Source organism: Apis florea, unplaced genomic scaffold, assembly GCF_048593485.1.
Source record: "Apis florea isolate Af1SG1 unplaced genomic scaffold, ASM4859348v1 contig_2201_pilon, whole genome shotgun sequence".
NCBI lineage: Eukaryota > Metazoa > Arthropoda > Insecta > Hymenoptera > Apidae > Apis > Apis florea.
The window spans coordinates 2357061-2374984 of record NW_028256542.1 but is presented as its reverse complement, the minus strand read 5'-3'; the positions used below and the strand labels follow the sequence as shown (position 1 = coordinate 2374984).

General features: G+C 34.9%; 1 protein-coding gene across 2 annotated transcripts; it reads right to left on the bottom strand.

The window, feature by feature from the left end:
• Positions 1 to 8318: 8318 nt before the first annotated feature.
• Positions 8319 to 17617, bottom strand: Zir (dedicator of cytokinesis). Of its 2 annotated transcripts, XM_003691441.4 has the most exons (20): positions 17475 to 17617; positions 17035 to 17212; positions 16755 to 16933; positions 16532 to 16673; positions 16259 to 16462; positions 16007 to 16198; positions 15712 to 15936; positions 15358 to 15632; positions 14960 to 15275; positions 14569 to 14874; positions 14294 to 14499; positions 12446 to 14209; positions 12229 to 12356; positions 11855 to 12117; positions 11496 to 11755; positions 10990 to 11424; positions 10547 to 10899; positions 10270 to 10472; positions 9865 to 10184; positions 8319 to 9777 (listed from the first exon to the last, which is right to left on the bottom strand). In XM_003691441.4, exons 2-20 carry the CDS (start codon positions 17173 to 17175, stop codon positions 9723 to 9725), a joined length of 5967 nt encoding a protein of 1988 aa, XP_003691489.1. In that variant the 5' UTR covers positions 17176 to 17212; positions 17475 to 17617; the 3' UTR covers positions 8319 to 9722. The 2 variants fall into 2 exon arrangements, with proteins under 2 accessions (XP_003691489.1, XP_086773582.1); XM_086917456.1 differs by lacking the exon at positions 17475 to 17617 and having other exon boundaries at positions 17035 to 17220.
• Between the last annotated feature and the right edge of the window lie 307 nt (positions 17618 to 17924).

Below are 17924 nucleotides of genomic sequence, written 5' to 3'. Positions count from 1 at the left end.
CTTACTTCTAAATTATTATTTCTTTTCCAAACATTTAAAGTAATTATCGAGAAACAATTACTTAACCGAGAAGCGGTGTTAAATCAACGAAAGAGAGAATTTTCAATTCGATTTTCTTATATATACAAATTATATACGTTCGTCTCGAAGGTCGGGAATTTGAGACTGGACCAATTTCCAGGTTAAGAAGAAATCCACGAGGAACTTCACTCCATCCGTTTTTCCTTCGTCCAGCAATTGGTACTAATTAATTAGCGGCGTGTCTTGCCCCTCTTTCCGGGATTTTATTCGTTGGGCCACGAGCGAGGTGGAGCTTTTTGTACGAGGCCACAAAGGCCGCTTCCGCCACCGCTTTTGTTTAAATATTAATAACGCGCTGAAACTCTGTCGCTCTCTGACCGCGCCCGGAAGGCCGCGCTTTGTTCAATTAAACTTAATATCTTTATTATATCGGAGCGTCGAAAGCGGATATTATTTATTGCGGCGGAAGTCGGGAAAACGGGTAGGGTGGGGACGGAACCGAGATTCTGTTGTTTTTCGTGGAACGGGTGGAAACTGCTCCGGAGAATTAAATGCTGGATATTGTAGTTTAGTCAGATTTATGGAAAAAGTACACGATTGCTAATGCAAGCTATATTCGACGAGTATTTGTATATCGAGTTTCGTGTACATGTTTTTCGTGCAATTTTTTTTTTTTTTGTACTACATATAATAAAATAAAATATAAGTAAATAGGAATAATTGTCGCATACGCGAAAAGGAATCGTTCTATTGATATTGGAAAGATATTAATATAACGATTCGTTTGTACGTATACACGGATTTCACGAGCGCGAGTGGTACAAGCAAATGGAACGTCAGCCATCGGGAAAATAGTAATGGTCCATCGGGCAACGAAATTCCTCCATGGAAAAATCTGACGCGAATGACGTCGGTAACTAATATTCGCTCGTTACGTGCAGGCCTTTTGTCGGCCATGATAAATTAGCCGTCGACCCATGTCAAAGAGCTACAAAGAAAAGCAAACCTTCGATGGAGAATCGTACGGACTTCGCTATCGAGCATCGTGGATATCGATCAGGGGATGCTGCAGCAGTCTGATCCATTTGTCGAATCGAACCAACCGATTCCATTAATCGATAATCGCGTAAATAGAGTCACGGCTGACGTTGACAACACTTCGATTCGAATAAGTAATCTTCGAAAAGGAGTTTTCATCGTTTCTATCAACCCAAAATTCCTTTTCATCCAAATCCGCTCAACAAATTAAATCAAAAACATCCGATAAGATCTCTTGAAACGCTAGATCAAACTAAAATCCAGATCTTTCAACCCGTTCAAACTGGTAATCCCTAATTCCTTACCTTCTCCTCCTCAAAGACATCGAAACCCACCACCACCCAGAAAAACCAATCCCAATTACCTTCAAATCCTAACAAAGCACGACAACAAACACAGGGTTGGAGCAGATCCCAAGTCCATTTCATCAAACCTAATTCAATCGACGCACAAGCGACGATTATGTTCACGAAGCCAGCCAGGAAAAATCACGACGCGACATTCGTCTCGCAAGGCGAGCGAGCGAGAGAAAGAGAAGAGCATCGAGGTGATAAGCCTCGATATCTCGGAGCTACACCCCCTGCGCGCGAGATGTAAGCCCCGCCTATCCCTGGGTTACACCGGTACTTGCAAGAACCCCCCTGGAGCCCCCCACCCCCGGCCAGAGGGGGTAACCCAACCCCCGGTGTGTTCCATCGTCGTTGGCATCCGCGGCATTCCAATTAGCTCGCGAATCAAAAGAGCCCCACTGCCTTTGTGGGGTCTCACCCTCTTCTCCCTCCCCTCACCTACCCCCTGGTAAACTGTCTCCTTCCCTCTCTTCCACCCCCGACGGCTTAACGTCGCCTCTCTTTCCGGCCGTGTGCATCATCGCTCTTCCTCTTTCGATCGTCGTCCCCCTTTCTTCTTCTCCTGTTTCCAGCCCGAAATCCTCTCTGTTCCACGCGCGAGGGACGCCGCGCCTCCTTTTCCTATCGGTTTTTATCGCGATACACACGATTCGATTCGGGTCCCTCCGGTTGGAAAGTTTTCGAGAGCAATTCGTGAGCCTGGATCCTGGGATTCGGGGAGAGAGAAATCGGTTTTCGGGCATCGATTTCTGGGTTTTTTTTTTTTTTTCAGAAATAGGTTCGATTCTCTCGACTCTGTCGAGATAGAAAGAGTGCAGATTTTAGAAGAGAATTAAGTTCGATTCGATTTTTGAGAATTTCGATATGGAAGACGATCCATTTTTTTTTTTTTTTTTTTTGGAAATAATTTTCGATCGGAAAAGAATCGATTTTCGAAAGTTGGAGTAGACGTGTAAGAAGATCGGGAAGGGTGTAGTGGTTGTTAATTTTAGGGATTCTATATTATTTAGGGATAATAGTTCGTTTCGATCGAAGCGTATCTCCCTTTTTCTTTTTTTTTTTTTTCAACTTCAGAAAATAGCCTTAAATATCTCTGCGACAAATGCCGAATATTAAATACCGAAAAATTGTACCGTTATAATGATTGAATCGCCCGGTGCTCGAGCGTTACCCCATCGAGCTTGATAAAATTACAAATATCCGCTCAGGATTGGCCGGCGCTGGTGGCCGATTTAAAAATTCCCGTTTAATAACGCGCCCGGCCACGCTTTGACATAATTCCGCCAACGTTACATCGATCTCCACACCGTTCCGCTTTTCAATCGTCCTCCGCCTCTCGAGAACGCGCTCGTTCACGAACGCGGCAATTAGCGAAAAAATGCCGTGTAATAATTCCCCCTCCTCCTCTCCTCCGACCTCGTAGTTTCGACGCGAAAAGAGCTCCAGGCTTCGCTCGAATCCTTTCAGATCCTCGCCTCCCTCTTTCACCTCGATTTTAATCTCGAATCTGCGCCCTACCACCTATCCTTCAAAAACGAAAAAAGAAAAAAAAACGGTAATTCGGAAAGAAAGGAGACGAAAAAAAAAAAGAGAGAAATATCGCCACGAATTTATGGAAATCAGACGAATCGACGCTTGGCGGTGGTGGTGGGTGGGTGGGTGTGTGCGACACACGGAAACACCGGGGCGATTTTAATATCCGCGAATGATAAACAAAGTGATATCTAACGAAGTGGATAGAGGCGCGCCGTAATAAAATTTGCGTTGCCGCTTCGTCGCGACCGGCCGCGGGTAAAACGTCACGAGCGGTTTCCTCCGATTTCAATTAGCCCTCGCGACCCTTCCCTCCTCTCTCTCTCTCTCTCTCTCTCTCTCTCTCTCTTTCTGTATAAGCGCGCTCGCGCGGATGTAGATCGCGTTTTCAGAAGAGGAACGAGATAGCTGAGTGGTCAGGGAGGAAGGGAGGGAGGAGGAGATGGGTCCTTTTTTTCCCTTCCTTTTTTGGTTTGGTTTGGTTCGTTTATTCTTTGTTTGATTCGACGTACGTGGGGGGATGGCCGATGTCGTGCGTATCCTTTGATGGGATTTTGTTTGAAAGAAATTTGCCGCGAATCGTTCTTGTGAATTTTTGCTTTTTCGGGAATGTTAATACTAATGGAAAGGAAATTTTGATAGCGATGAATAATAGTTTCGAAGAAGAGTTTCGTAGAATATTGTCTAAGACTTGTTAGTTGAATTCGAATTTCTTTTGTTATTCGTTTATTTATTTTTTTTTTTTTTTCGGTTCTCTATTCAAAAGGACGAAATCATCTGGATGAGAAGTAAGGAAGTTTAACTTATTATGTGATCCATCATCAAAGTGGTTTAGCCACTTTCAAGGTATTAATAATTTCGGTTGGTAAGTTATATTTCCCTTTCTCCGACGATGATTTAGATGAAAAGCCACAAAGAAACTGGCTATGAGAATCATTTCGTTCGCCCTTTGTATCCGCACACTTACAAAGGGAAATTTCAGAGATACTTAGGCATACCCTTTTTGATATATCGTCCCGCGTAATATCGCGAGGGATACGGATCTCTAATATTTCGTTTATTACGAATTTTTCAAACGGCAAAGGGAATAATTGCAACGATGCGTAGGAGGCCGTGATCGCGGAATATGTCGGCACGATCAAAGAGCATTCCTCAGCGCGAAACATGCCGGCAACTCGCGTTAGATTCATATCGAACCGAATCTATAATCGGCATAAGCAAACAATCGTTCTTCTCTCTTTACCCATATGCTTCCTTATTATTGCGCTCTCCGTTTAACAACAATTAGCAAAATATGTCAATACTTGATCTTCCCTTCAACCATCATTTATAATTTACATCAAAGACATCGATCGATCAAATTTAATCGATTCCTCTACGTCAAAGATCTTCGATAAATTTTTTATTTCTCTGTTTACATTGTACAACGTTGTACAATCCTTACTTTGAACAGATTTATTATCACTATTCGAAAGGAATAATACAAGTAATAAAGATGTGTAAAGCATAACACGTCTTTTTCAAATATTTCGAAATTTGCCAATTTTGTTCGTTCAACAATGAACGGGATTTCGTTAATGAAATTTTAATTAAGGAAAGCCAATCTTCCCCCCCTTATCGTGTCTCATTTTGACGATAAACGATTTTTTCATAAGCAAACAGACGCTTGCACAAACGATACGCGGATTAATTGGATCAATTTGCATCGAGTACCGAAAATAGCAATTAAGAAAGTTACAAGAAGTGGAAGGCGCGGCATAAAACCCGCAAAGCGGAAGATTATTGCACGGCACTGTTCAATGGTCGACGAGAGGAGAAGCAACGAGAGGCACACAACGTCGGGCCGAACCAATTAACGTTGTAGATGCGATAACAAGTGGTGACCCGTTTAATTTATCGTACAACGAAGCGACAAATTGCAATATTCTTCCGAGATTCGTTGTCACCGAACGGCATGACCGATGCTCCCGTTATTAAGGGGCGAGAAGCATACAAATATTTTCGTTACAATTAGTCGTCGTCGACGTCCAACTGCACCTGCATCTCTGGGACCGGCCATCATACATCATAACTTCGATCACGGGCCGAGGAGGAGCTTCAATAACGATGCAATCTCATTCAAACGTCGTCTAGCGGCAGCTACGAACGTTCTTCGAGGGAACAAGACTTGGGATAAAAGTAAGCGGAAAATCATTTCTTGAATCAGAAATATGAATATTTGTATTTATGATACTTGATCATCTTTCGTAATCAAGTTTCTAAATGAATCAATAATTGTTATAAACCTAAGAGAGAGATTTTAGAATCGGATTTAAACGTAAATTAACAAATTTTTCTTAGAAGTATTAAGCTTGATCTACATCAGACGATAGATAGTTTAACGTAGAAAATTAATATTCTCAATATTCCATTCTCCAAAATACAAAAATAACTTTACCACGTGTACAAAATATGGGAGAGAAACTCCCTCGAATTTTCGGATCAATTATTCACATCCCCGATATCCTGCTCCCGAAAAGTGGAGCTTGGAATATTTCCTCGGTTTATAGCTGTCGCTAATCGCGACCACGAATATACATGTCGTAAAAAGCATAACCGCTTTGGTGGAAGGGAACGTGGGGGGGCGTAGAGAGAGGGGTTGCGTACAGCGCGCATTCATAACATCAGACGGGGTAATAAAAGTCACCACTCCCTCCCGCTCTTTCTGCTACGACCCCACCTCGAGAAATGGAGGGATCGTGGAGGCACGTAGGTGAATCAAAAAGCGTCGAGGGAGCAACGATGCGGACCCACGTCCGTTATTGTGTTACGTTCCACGTCCACGAATTTTTCTCGCGAACGTGTATCCTTTCTGCGAGCACGAGCGCGGATTATGCACGGAAAGTGTGTAATTAACGATGGGATTAGGAGAGTTGCGAGGAGGGTTGGTTACATGGATCGAAGTGGAATAAAGTCGCAAAAATTCTTGGAAGGCTTGTTAGCTTTTTGTAAACGGATTTTTTCGTATTTACTAATCGAGTGTAATTTAATATCTCTTTTGGAAAATATAACGGGGAATTGTTGTGTGAATCTATTTATTTCTATCGTTTCGAGTTCTTTATTGTTGTTTAATCCTTATTACCCTCTTCGTTTTTTTCCACTTTTCGTATTGTCATTGAACGAAAGATGCTTTCGGGAATAAAAGATTTTACGTGAAAAGATATTATTATTTTCCTCTTGAATCGATTAGCTAAACTTGCACATCCATCTAGTTAATTTCTCGAGAAATTAATTTACACTTGCAGAAAAAATCCTATGCTCAATTCCATTTCAGAATGAATGATAAAATATATTTCGTCTAATATGAATTATTAAGAAATAGAATGAAGCACCATTTATGTGAATTAAACGGAATAATCATCCTGAATTTATCCTTTATATATATTTGTAATTGATCAAAATGTAATGTCAATATTTGGACAGTAATGTATAGATAAAATAAATCCAGAGGTAATTTGAATTATTAAGAAAATTTCTAAGATTGATCCAAAGTTTCAGAAACACGATGATTTTATGCTCCGTCGTTTACGTCATACACGGATGCTGAATCGATCAAACTCGATACATCCAACGATGTGTACGCGTTAACGAGCGGGGCAAAGCATCAGGAATTTGGCGTGGATTCATTAAACGTTTCTTGCGCGCGGGAGGGTGCCGGATCAAAGGTCAGCCGGCATGTTGCCGTGGCCGATTAAAGGGAAGAACGATCGTATCTTCGACAGTCACTTTGTCCCTCGAACGCGATCCCCCTTGCTGTAAACTACTAGTCCACCATCCCCCCCGTTTGTCGTTTCACGGGGGTCAAGTGTTTCCAGCCACTTAAACGCGTCGCGAGGGTGGTCCACGCCATTGAAAGAATCGCAACTATTTCATTTTGGGGACAGATTAGACGGATTAGCGACCGACGATACGCCGATTAGAACTGCCGGTTATGTTGGCTGCATTCCTCGCAACAAGGGCTCTTGGGGAATATTATTTTTTCCGGAGACATTCGAATAATTTTTATGTATTCGCTTTTGTACACCGATATATGACTCGTAATTTCACGAAATGAAAAGTGATTGTGAAGAAGTCAATCACTTTTTGTGATATAGTTTCTTTTTTTTTTTTTTTGTTTATAAGATAATCGATCGCAATTGCTTTGATTTACAAAAGATTGGTCAAAAATTTTTACGAATAATTTTTTTGTAACATCTTTTCTGCTGTTTTCGAGAAAATTTTATTATCTTTTTTTTTTAAAATAAAGAAATATATTTATTAAAAATTATTACAAGTTGATGAGTAAAATGATACAGTAATACAAGTTTGAATAAAAAATAAATGTAGAATAAAATTCTCGTAATTTTTATTTCTATTAAATTTCCACGATATCAAAATTCAATGTTCTCGCGTTAAATTTATAATCTTTTATCTTCAATAGTAGCTAATTTCTGCATGGAATGTAACGAAATTGAAATAATAATTTTAAATGGTCATTTTATAATTGAAAATATTCAGGACTATTTTCAGATGGTTTCATTTCAAAATGTTTCATTGTAATACGTATATACATCAATACTTGTGTGTGTTAATTAAGTACCCCTTTGAACTTTTGATATCTTTATCTACGCGCAAACCTTTCGTTACAGACAAAGAGATTAAGCCGAAAATCGGATTCGAACGTTTAATTTAGAGTAACAGCGCGCTTTAAATGTATCCGAGCCAAAGAATATGAACCTTCGATAATGAATAGCTTTAATGAAAAAAAGGAAAAAAAAAAAAAAAAAAAACAATTGCACGTGTAAACTGTAAACGTTCCGATAATTAACACACGATTCCCATTTCCGAATACGATCATTTTATCTATTATTCGTCTTTTTATTTTAATTATTCATTTATTTTTATCGATTGATTGTAGTGACTAACGAGTTGTGTTAAACGAATAAACTATACTACGAAATATAACTATGAAATACAATTCATGTATGTTATAATTCAAATTATTTGTTTTTAAATCATTTGAATATTTTCCCGCATTTTTTAAAATTTTCAATTTCCGTGATAAATTGTCGAAGAAATAAATTACGTTTAATTTAATTATTTTTATATATAAAAAAAAAAGAAATACATAAAATATATTTTTTTAATTAAATTAATAAACAATCTTTGTTTTATATTTCTTATTTTGTTTGCTATTTGACTAGTAATTTTTCTTTCAAATGTATCTAATGATACGTATGCAAGAAGAAACAACGCCCTCTTTCTTTACCGGACTTTGAAATTGTTGCAGTGGGAGCTTTTCGGTGAGTCATATTTTTATTATTTTTACCTTTTAATAGAATAAGAAAAGTTCAAAAATAGCGAAGTATAAAATGGATATATATTTTGAATATTCTGACATACAAAAAGTTTACATCCACGGCAGTTTCGCTAAATTATTTTATATAAGTATATTGCTATCCGTAGTAGCAACTTTCTAACGTATTTTATAAATGTTTGAAGAAGATTCAAAAAGCATTTTTAATATTACAATAATAAATTTAATTGCATAAAGTAATTTATATGGAAATAATATATATCATTTTATCATTTTTCAATATTATATCTTAACATATATTTATTTATGTTATCAATATGCATATTTAAATTGAACATTATAATTATAATTTAATGAATCATGCTATAATTGCTATAATTAGATATAAGATTGCTTGCTTTTTTGATTAGAAGCTTATAGTTTTAGAAAATTTGATAGTTTGTTAAAATATTTAGTATAGTAAAAGCAAATATGATTTTAATCATATATTGTTATAATTTACCATTCTTCAAACATTTTTTATACTGAATTAATTGTTTTTGACATTCTGAAATATTGAAGAAACTTTTAATAATAGATTTAGTCACATATAAAATATTAGTCATAAATAAAATAAATTTTCTTATTAAAATATAAATTATATTGTTGTAAATAACTGAATTTATTCATCTATTATAAAAAGACGTATTTTTGCAAAAAAAATCTATTATTACAAGTTTCTACAATCATTTCGAGATAATATTTATCATTTCATGTTTAATTGAAAAATCACAGCTTTCATATTAGTTAAGTATATGAATAAACATTTAGTTTCTATATACTAAATAGTAAATTATGCATCATTATGTAAAATAAATTAGTTCATAAATTCATATTAAATATTCTTACAAGTTATTAGCTGTAAAAATGTGTCATATATAATTGAAAATAATACTTATATAATTATTAAAAAGACAGTTACATAAAATTATTGTTACAAATTTAATATTGATATTCTTGCCTATCTATATTAATTGTTAAAATTTAATTAAAAGCAGTGTATAAAAAGCTATATAAAATAAAATTTCAATTCCTATATATTTATTTAAGAGAAAAAAAGCAATTCCTATATAAATTAGGAATTCTATTTTATTATTATCAAAAAATTGATGGTACGAAATGAGTTGTTTTTGTTTTTCTCTAATTAGCAAATTAGTAATTGATTCTAATATAATAGCCTAATTTTATTTTACATATAAATATAGTACGAAATTGTTTTATGCTTTTAAAATATCTAAGGCAAAGTAGCTCAAAATGCTTTATCATTATAAAAAGTGAATAGATATAAATATAATATGCATGTCTATTTCAATATCGTAAAGAGCACACACTGCTGATATTTTATGAACACTAAATACTTGCATTAGTGATCTTTGGTAATTGTTCATTAGCAGAATTAAATCATTTTACCAACGTGGAGATGTTGATGGCAGATTTTGTTGATTTGCTAATGAAGGTCCACTATATTATAAAAATATAAAATAAAAAAATAAACATGTAAGAAAAAAATTAGAATAAATTATTTTATTTTAATTAAATTTCCCATACCTCCATGCAATAAGAGGAGAAAGCCTTTCTGTTAATCTTTGGTAATTTCTTTCTAATTCTCGTTGATAATCTCTTTGATCTGGTCCAATCAAATTTTTATTTCTTCTCAAAGCATCCAAACATTTCTTTGAGAAATCTTTGAAACATAATCGTAATTTATGCTGCAGTCTAGTAGGCTGTGCATTCTGTTCTCTTAAACCAGAAAGAAATACAACTGCAACTTCTGCAGGTCCTTGATTAACTGTTGTTCCAATGCAACCTTGAAGAACCATTTGCAACATCTTTGCATCTGGTGGTTCTTGAGCTGTTGCTGCAGCAACCTGATTCAATAGTTTCAAGTATATATATATACATATAAACAATGTACAAAGATAATAAGATAATTAATTGTTTTTTTATGCATACCTCTGCAGTTTTTTTTTGTATATCTTCAATTGCAACTTCAATTGGACTTAAAACTATTTGTTTTCTAGCAACTACACGAATTCTTGTTTTTAAATATGGAAAATGTGTAGCAACTGTTAGAATAGTTTTACGTTTGCACTGTTCTCTTAATTCTCCATGAGCTTTACCCCCAGGTGTAAATGGTGTTGCATATACAAATCGTTCTAAACATAAATTAAAATTATTACAATAAGAAATTAAAACAAAATTGTATGTTGTTATTTAAAATAGCACTCACTGATATTAAAATTTCTATGAAAAATAGTTGGCCTATGTCTTAATTCATGTGGTTCAAAATATGGTTCCACATATGTAATTTGAACATAAGCTTTATCTGGTTCTAACTTGCTAGGATCCACAGGATTCGAATCTTTTATTATTACAATGTTTTCGTTACCAAATCGTTCAGCATAAAAATTTTCAAGTCTCGAAAATATTTCTGGTAATTTCGTTAAAGTTGGTTCTTTATAAACAAACTCTTCACCAGCAAGATCACCAAAACGTCCACCATAAAATCCTACTCTGAAATATGTTCCAAATACTCGCTTTCCTGCTAATTGTTCTACTCGTGTATATGCTTCATGAAGTTTCCTATAATCAGAGGAATTATACATTAAATTAAATTAAATTAAAATAATTCATTTTAACAATAAATTCTTCAAAAAATGAAGAATATCATACCCATGAATATTAGCTAATTTCTTGTAATCATGTGCAGCTTCTGCTATTGGAAGCAGCACTCTATATACATCAGGAATTGCTTCATACATTCCAGCTGCATGAAAAGAATTAGCAGCATGTTCTAATAAACCAGCTAGGCCACTTTCTGAAAAATCTGGTCCTAAACATAAACCTTCCTCTCTTCTTGCTAACACATCATCACCCACTGCACTTTCTTCTAAAGCATTTGGAGTAACAGGTGCTAAAGCGACAGCTCCTACTGGTCGCCCTCCACCTCCTGGTTCCAAAAGATGTAAATATTCTGCTACCAAAGCAGCACTGTGCACCAAACACATAGCTGCTTCCGTATGATTCTTTCTTTCCATATGTTGTTGAGCCATATTTGCCAGCCAAGTGAGTCTAAGGTCTGGTGAACCTTGATAACCTTTTGCAATTCTATGAAATTTTTTATTTTAATCCACCATAATTCACATCTTATTGATACATTTTAATTTTAATACAATTACCTGTACATGAGATCTAAAAGCATTTCTGGATCTTCTTGAAATTCTTTCATTTTAACAGTATCAGATAATATCATGTGCAGATTGAACAAAAGATCTTTCACTTGTTCTGGAAAACTTGTATCTGCAAGTTCTGTATCCCTCTCAGCATAAACCAATACTGTTTTCAATGCTCTTCTAAGTGCTCCTTCACTTGGAGCTCTTCCTCTTCCAACAAGAGCTGACAAAGATGTTGTAACTTGCATTTTTACTCTAGCAAAATTCTGGAAAAATATTAAATTATTATAATATATATTAATATATATTAATAATAATATATTATATTATAATAAATAAATTAAAATGGATTATTAAATAATTACATTTCCAATTTCGAAATTTTGTCTCATTAATAAATAAAGACTTGCAGCAGCATGACTACGAACAGCACTTAAGGGTGAACTGCATCTAGTGAGTAATGTTAAACATAAATCACCACATCTTTCACTTTCCTCATCGAATAGAGCACTATGATATTTAAACACCAAAGCTCGTTGAGTATTAAACATATGTTGCAACACAGATGTACTCTGATTTCTTGCTAATGCTCTCAAGAGCACTTTTAACACTGCTCCTACAACTGCACCTATAATATATTACAATTTTATGAATGCAAAATTATAGAATTTTCTATAGAATTTCTATAATATCTATCTATAATATCTATAATAGAATAGATAAAAAACTGTATATATACCTCCTCCTCCATCAGCTTGAACAACTGTTTCTAAAGTATCCAAAACTACCAAAGAGGCTTCTGCTGCTAAGGCACCTTCTATATGAGCATCTTGTTCCACAGCTCTCCCTTCAGATTGTTCACAGGATCTTAAAAAAATCCCAAATTAATTATATTTTTTATTTTAAATTTTGTTAATATCGTTTCAAAATTTCTACAAATCTAAAACTTTTTATACCTATAGGGCATCTGATCTTTACGCCATCTAAGTTTGTCCCCGCTCATTCTCTCTTTTCTTCTCAACATCATCTCGCTTCTAGCGCTTCCTTGACCAAGAATCACATCCTCCAATCTAGATCGAATATCACTCGTAGCTGCAGCTTGTGGTGGCAATCTTTTCAAGGCTTTTTTCCCTTTATATTCAAAAGCTGCAGTAGCGATATTCAAAACTTGAAGAAGACATAATATTCTTCTGGAACTTAACTCTGAGCACCATTGTGCTAATGCTGATTGTTCCAATCCCTTAAGTACCCACAAAACACACATCAAAAGATGTCTCGTAGCCTCTGAACTCAATGAAACTCTGCATTGAGTGCCTGCTGTGTCGGCAGAAACTCCTCCAGCTATAGCTAATGCCACAGATTGTGTAATAGATCCAGATTCATCAGGATAGACACTCTTATCTTTCGAATCCCAATGATAGAGTTGAGGTAGAGCATCCATTATAATGTTCAGAAGTGGTAGATATAATGCAGCGACTCTGGCTTTCGCAGCAGGATCAGAATATCGCGAATCTACATCGTGGCATGCCATGAGATGTCGTATAGTTCCAATAGCCTTATTTTGGAGCATAGGATTCGGTATCTCTAAAGTGTTAGATAAATCTGATAGAACGATTCCTACTAAGAAGTGTTGTTGTCGAAATTCCTGACTAAGTTCAGAAAATCTAGCTCGATCTCCAGGCACTAGAGTAGATATTAAACTACCAGAGCTTCCGGTCGATGGACTAGGTGAAGCTGGCGCTGATCCTGATGTGTATCCAGTCCCAAATGGTAGATTTAGTGCCACATAGTGTTCGTGAGAGCATGTAGTTCGCACAAGATCCAATTTCAATGCGTAAAGTGCAGCTGAATCGGGAATATGCATAGAGGCATCCGAAAGAGAGCAACAGGCAGCACGAATCAGGGATAAAACGAATCCTCTATCCATTACTGATAATAGATCAGAAAGAAAATTGCCTAAACTCGATATTAGATTATTGGGTACTCTAGTCTCTTTTCCGCAACGTGAAATCACTTCTGAGGTCAGTGCTGCGGTAAGTGTAGCCACATCATCACAGAATTGGGGAGAAAATCTAGACTTTCTTGGAGCATCTAACATACCCATTTCCGATAGTGTTACAACCATAGAACGAACAATTAATTCCAAGAAAAACCACGAGTAAGTAACAGCTAATTCTCGTGCTTGTCCTGTAGATACGACCCAGTGTAACGCTATTTCTTCGTGTAAAAGTCTTCTGGTAGGTTGGCTATTTATGGAAGGTGATTCTTGACGCATGGATGCTGTTCGATCCAATCCTCGTGAGTGTACTTCCATTTCAAGATCTTCTAAAGGTAGATCAGGATTACTTTGAGCTCGAATAATGCCAGGTGCATGAGTCATTCTTGGTAAAGAGCATTGATAAGCAACGTAGGTAGCCAGAAGTGCATGTCTTCCATGAGCATCTAATTGACCATCGGGCAGATTGGTAATATTTCGGACTAACAAACCTATCGCCTCGAATACCGTAGCTGCCACATTCAGTGGTTGAGACGGCAATGTCGGAGGTCGTACTAATAAAGATATTAATTGATCCAGCAATTGAGGTAGCGATCGTACGAGGGCAGAATGGGATGCTCTTGCCAATTCCAACAGGGCTGATTTTAATTCAGACTCCATTCCCGCTTCACCAATACGCGGAGGCACTTGGCCGGTTTCCAGGAAACCGCAGAGTGATAAGAATCTATAATTTTTAATTTCACGTTTGTTTACTTTTATTACATTTGCAATTTATTCTATGAATATTGGTATTTTGGAATTGTATTACCTATCAATATATTTGTCTTGGGGATGAACACTAGAAACAGGTTCTAAAATTACAGTAAAAACACCTCTATGAGCATCCACCCATCTTGTACCAGGTAGAAGAACATCAGGTGCAATATATGAGTAATTTGCTGGTGGTGGATCCAACATAGCAGGCAAACTGAATTCGCCTGATTGTAAGTGTCCATCTCTCAAAAGTGGTAACCACTAAATGCAAGAAACATTAAAAGTAATTTTTCTTTCAATATTAAATATTTTATATGTTATAATTCTTACTGTATATGCCACAGCAGTCTCGACATTTGGTTGTTCTGCTTTTTTTTGACAACTGATATGATAAAACGTGAATAGCAAATGATGTTTTGCACTCAAATCGGCAGGAAGTCGAATCTTTACTTCATCGTAAAAGTTTGGATTCTTATTGTGATAAGATACAGAAGTAAAGCATTCGTGAGTCATTTCTGGGCACGATGATCTCCCGAAAATGGCTGTAAGTGCATCAGCTTCTTGTTCACCGCCCATCAATTGAATTCTTACGGCAATATTTCGAGCTGAACCAGTTCTAGAGCTAAAATTTGCTTCCTGTGATATAAGATATAAGATTTTATTAATTAATTAATTAATTTTAAATTGAAAATAAAAAATAAATAGTTAAATGATTATTTGCCTTTGGATAAATGTATAGAAGATTTCGATATGTCAAATCGGGTGAAATAACTTCACTTGGAAATTCAAGTATCTCTTTAACTGGTCGACTTTTCTCATCTGGATATGGAATTAATCTTCTAAGATCAGGATCCAAGCATCTAGGTAGTTCTTCGGGTCTAGGACTAAGATCCAATTTCAATATTCCTGGTAGACATTTTAATCGCTTTAAATTAGAACCAGGTCTTCGTAATTCGACTAAAAGTTTATATAAATCTTCGTCTCTCAGACGTTCGCTCTCTTGCTTGAAGAAACTTGAAACAGTTAATGTAATAGGCCTACAAAATTAAATATACAATTTAATGTTTACTTAAAAATAATAGATATATTTGAAATAAAATAAATTATAAAAATATTTACCTAAATGTATCAAGGCAATTAGCAAAATCGTCTGGTGACCAACTACGTCTTTTATCCGAACTTCTTCTTTCTAAAGATCCTCTTCTTGCTGGAGGTTCTACCTTTTTACGCCATTGTTCCAATCCACCTGATTTTCTATCTAAAGATCCAGCACTTCCTGTGCTATCTGTATCTCCACCACCTCCTATCACACCAGAAAGATGAATAGCAGTCCATGCAAGAGGCATTCTGTATCGACCTAAACGTTCACATGCAGCTGCAGCAGCTGCTCTTACCTATTTTGAATTCAATTTTTTAGTTTTATTACCTATAAAATATATTAACAGTTTAATAAGTTACAATTTGTATGATTACTTTTTCTTTATTTTTATCTTCACGTAAATATGGTTCAGCACATTCTGAGATATCACCTTGCAATACTTTCTCAAGTCTAACAACTAAAAATAAATCTGGACTAGGTTTACTGATACTCATAACACAGCTTCTGGCCAAAGTACTAGCATCACTGTACGCAATATGACTACCAAGCATCCTCTTTAAACCTTCAGAATTCATATCTACATAAAAGTTTTCAGACACCTAAAAATTTAAAATGTATTTGAAAAGAGATACACATATACATCATATATATATATATATCCTCAAATACCTTCTTTTTTTCTTTAGCATCATATAAAGCTAAACTTGCAAAAATAGGTTCAACTTCCAATTCCAATTTCAATTGAAGACATTTGACAAGAATCTTATGGGAAAAAGGTTCTGTTGGTTCAGGAGCTATACCGATCTCTTGCCATTCATCGTCAGGAGAAGTTGGAGGTGTATAAAGAGGAAATAATGCTTCCTAAAATAAATATCAATGAATTAGAATTAGTAAAATTTGATTTTGTTCATATTTACTCACTTGACGATCTTCTGATCGTTTTTGTTCATTCATTTGATCAATAGTTTCTGGACAAACTCTGTCCAATAAACTTGGAAGAAGAGGGTCGTGTTGTGAATGTCTTAAATCCAAACTTGCCCAAGATCCTCTTGGTGTATCTCCACAATTAGATAAATCTTCCTCTTCATTTGGTGATCCTGAACCATTTGTATCCTCTTGATCCACCTGTTTTACATTTATTTTATATATATTTTTTAATTATTTGACATACAAATTTTATTCTTAATCAAACACCTCAAAATCTTGTCTTGGAGTATCTTGAAGTAGTCTATCTCTTGCTATAGGAGAAACTCTACGTTTATATTTTCTATGTACAACTATCCAGTCTGAGGTAAAACTTTCAATACATCTTCTGACATATGGTGATACTGTATTTCTAAAAAATTTTATAAGTTTTAAATTATTAGAATAGTGATACTGACTTAATTAATTATAAATATAAAAAAAAAAATCTTACAAAGACTCATGAGGCACAACTGGCTCTTCTGTTCTGATTTTTCTTGTTACAACTTTTAACTCAACATCTCCAGGTGGAAAATCTAATATTGATTTAAGAGGGTCACGATCAAGAACTGACTGATGTTGAGCCAAGAATTCTTCATAATCCAATGGTTCTAATACCTCACAAAGTGACATCTTTAAAGATATTTATATTAATTAGATTGATGTAGAAAATTATAATTTATAGATTATAATTTTAGATTATAATTATAGAAAATAGAATATTAAATATATACCGTAGAAGAAAAGCCTGAAAATGAACTGCCACTTTTTGATAGATCACGAGAATATGAGGTAGAGGTAGCAATCTGACGTCTAACGTCAGCTGCATGCTGTTTACTCAATTTTTGAGTAAAAGCCCGTTGTACAGATGACATTATAAATGTCGGGGTAAAATACTCCTTTGATGAAATCCTAGACATTTCATTTATAAGTGTGAAATTGGAAAATCAAATAAAATAAATGATATAACTGATAATTATAATATATAAATAATATGATATTATTAATATTTTTATAATTTATATATTTTTAAATGCTTAATAGAAAATTTATTCTTATATTTCATTTATTTATCTATTTATTAGCTAAAATCACTCGTAAAATTACAATACTTAAAAAAAAAAAAATAGTGTAATTACTACCACTATAGAGGAAAACAAAATACTACACTCACGTGACTTTGTATTTACTAAAAGTCCATTATAAAAATTATGAACGCGTGTAATTCAATATTCTAATATTTTGACAGTTCTTGTCATAAAACTTTATTGCATCAGGGATGTGCCTTTATCAAGCCAAAATTCCCATTAATACCATAAATGTACACTATAGAGTGGAAACTGTTATAAAAAATTGATTTTGACCACCCTTATATTTAGCGCTATCCTACGACCAAGAATGTGAATTATGTCACTTCTAATTTTTTTATAATTGTTATAAGGGCACGTTAAATAGAAATATTTCAAAAAGTAATTGAATACAATTTAATTAGATTCTTACTGAGAGTTCATATGCAATCTCGTACTAAGATTATATTAATAAAATTAATTTTCATAACTTAAAATTTCTGTCTTCCTTCAAATTTTTATAAAATATCATTAAAAAATTCATAAAACTTCAAAGA

What these genes read in the sequence shown, in the direction of transcription:
- Zir (XM_086917456.1), bottom strand. Translation starts at nt 17,220, where the DNA reads ATGTCTAGGATTTCATCAAAGGAGTATTTTACCCCGACATTTATAATG. An exon ending in AGACTGCTGTGGCATATACA is followed by an intron (nt 14,500 to 14,568) that starts GTAAGAATTATA and finishes TCTTGCATTTAG; the next exon opens with TGGTTACCACTTTTGAGAGA. An exon ending in TACAAAAAAAAACTGCAGAG is followed by an intron (nt 10,185 to 10,269) that starts GTATGCATAAAA and finishes CTATTGAATCAG; the next exon opens with GTTGCTGCAGCAACAGCTCA.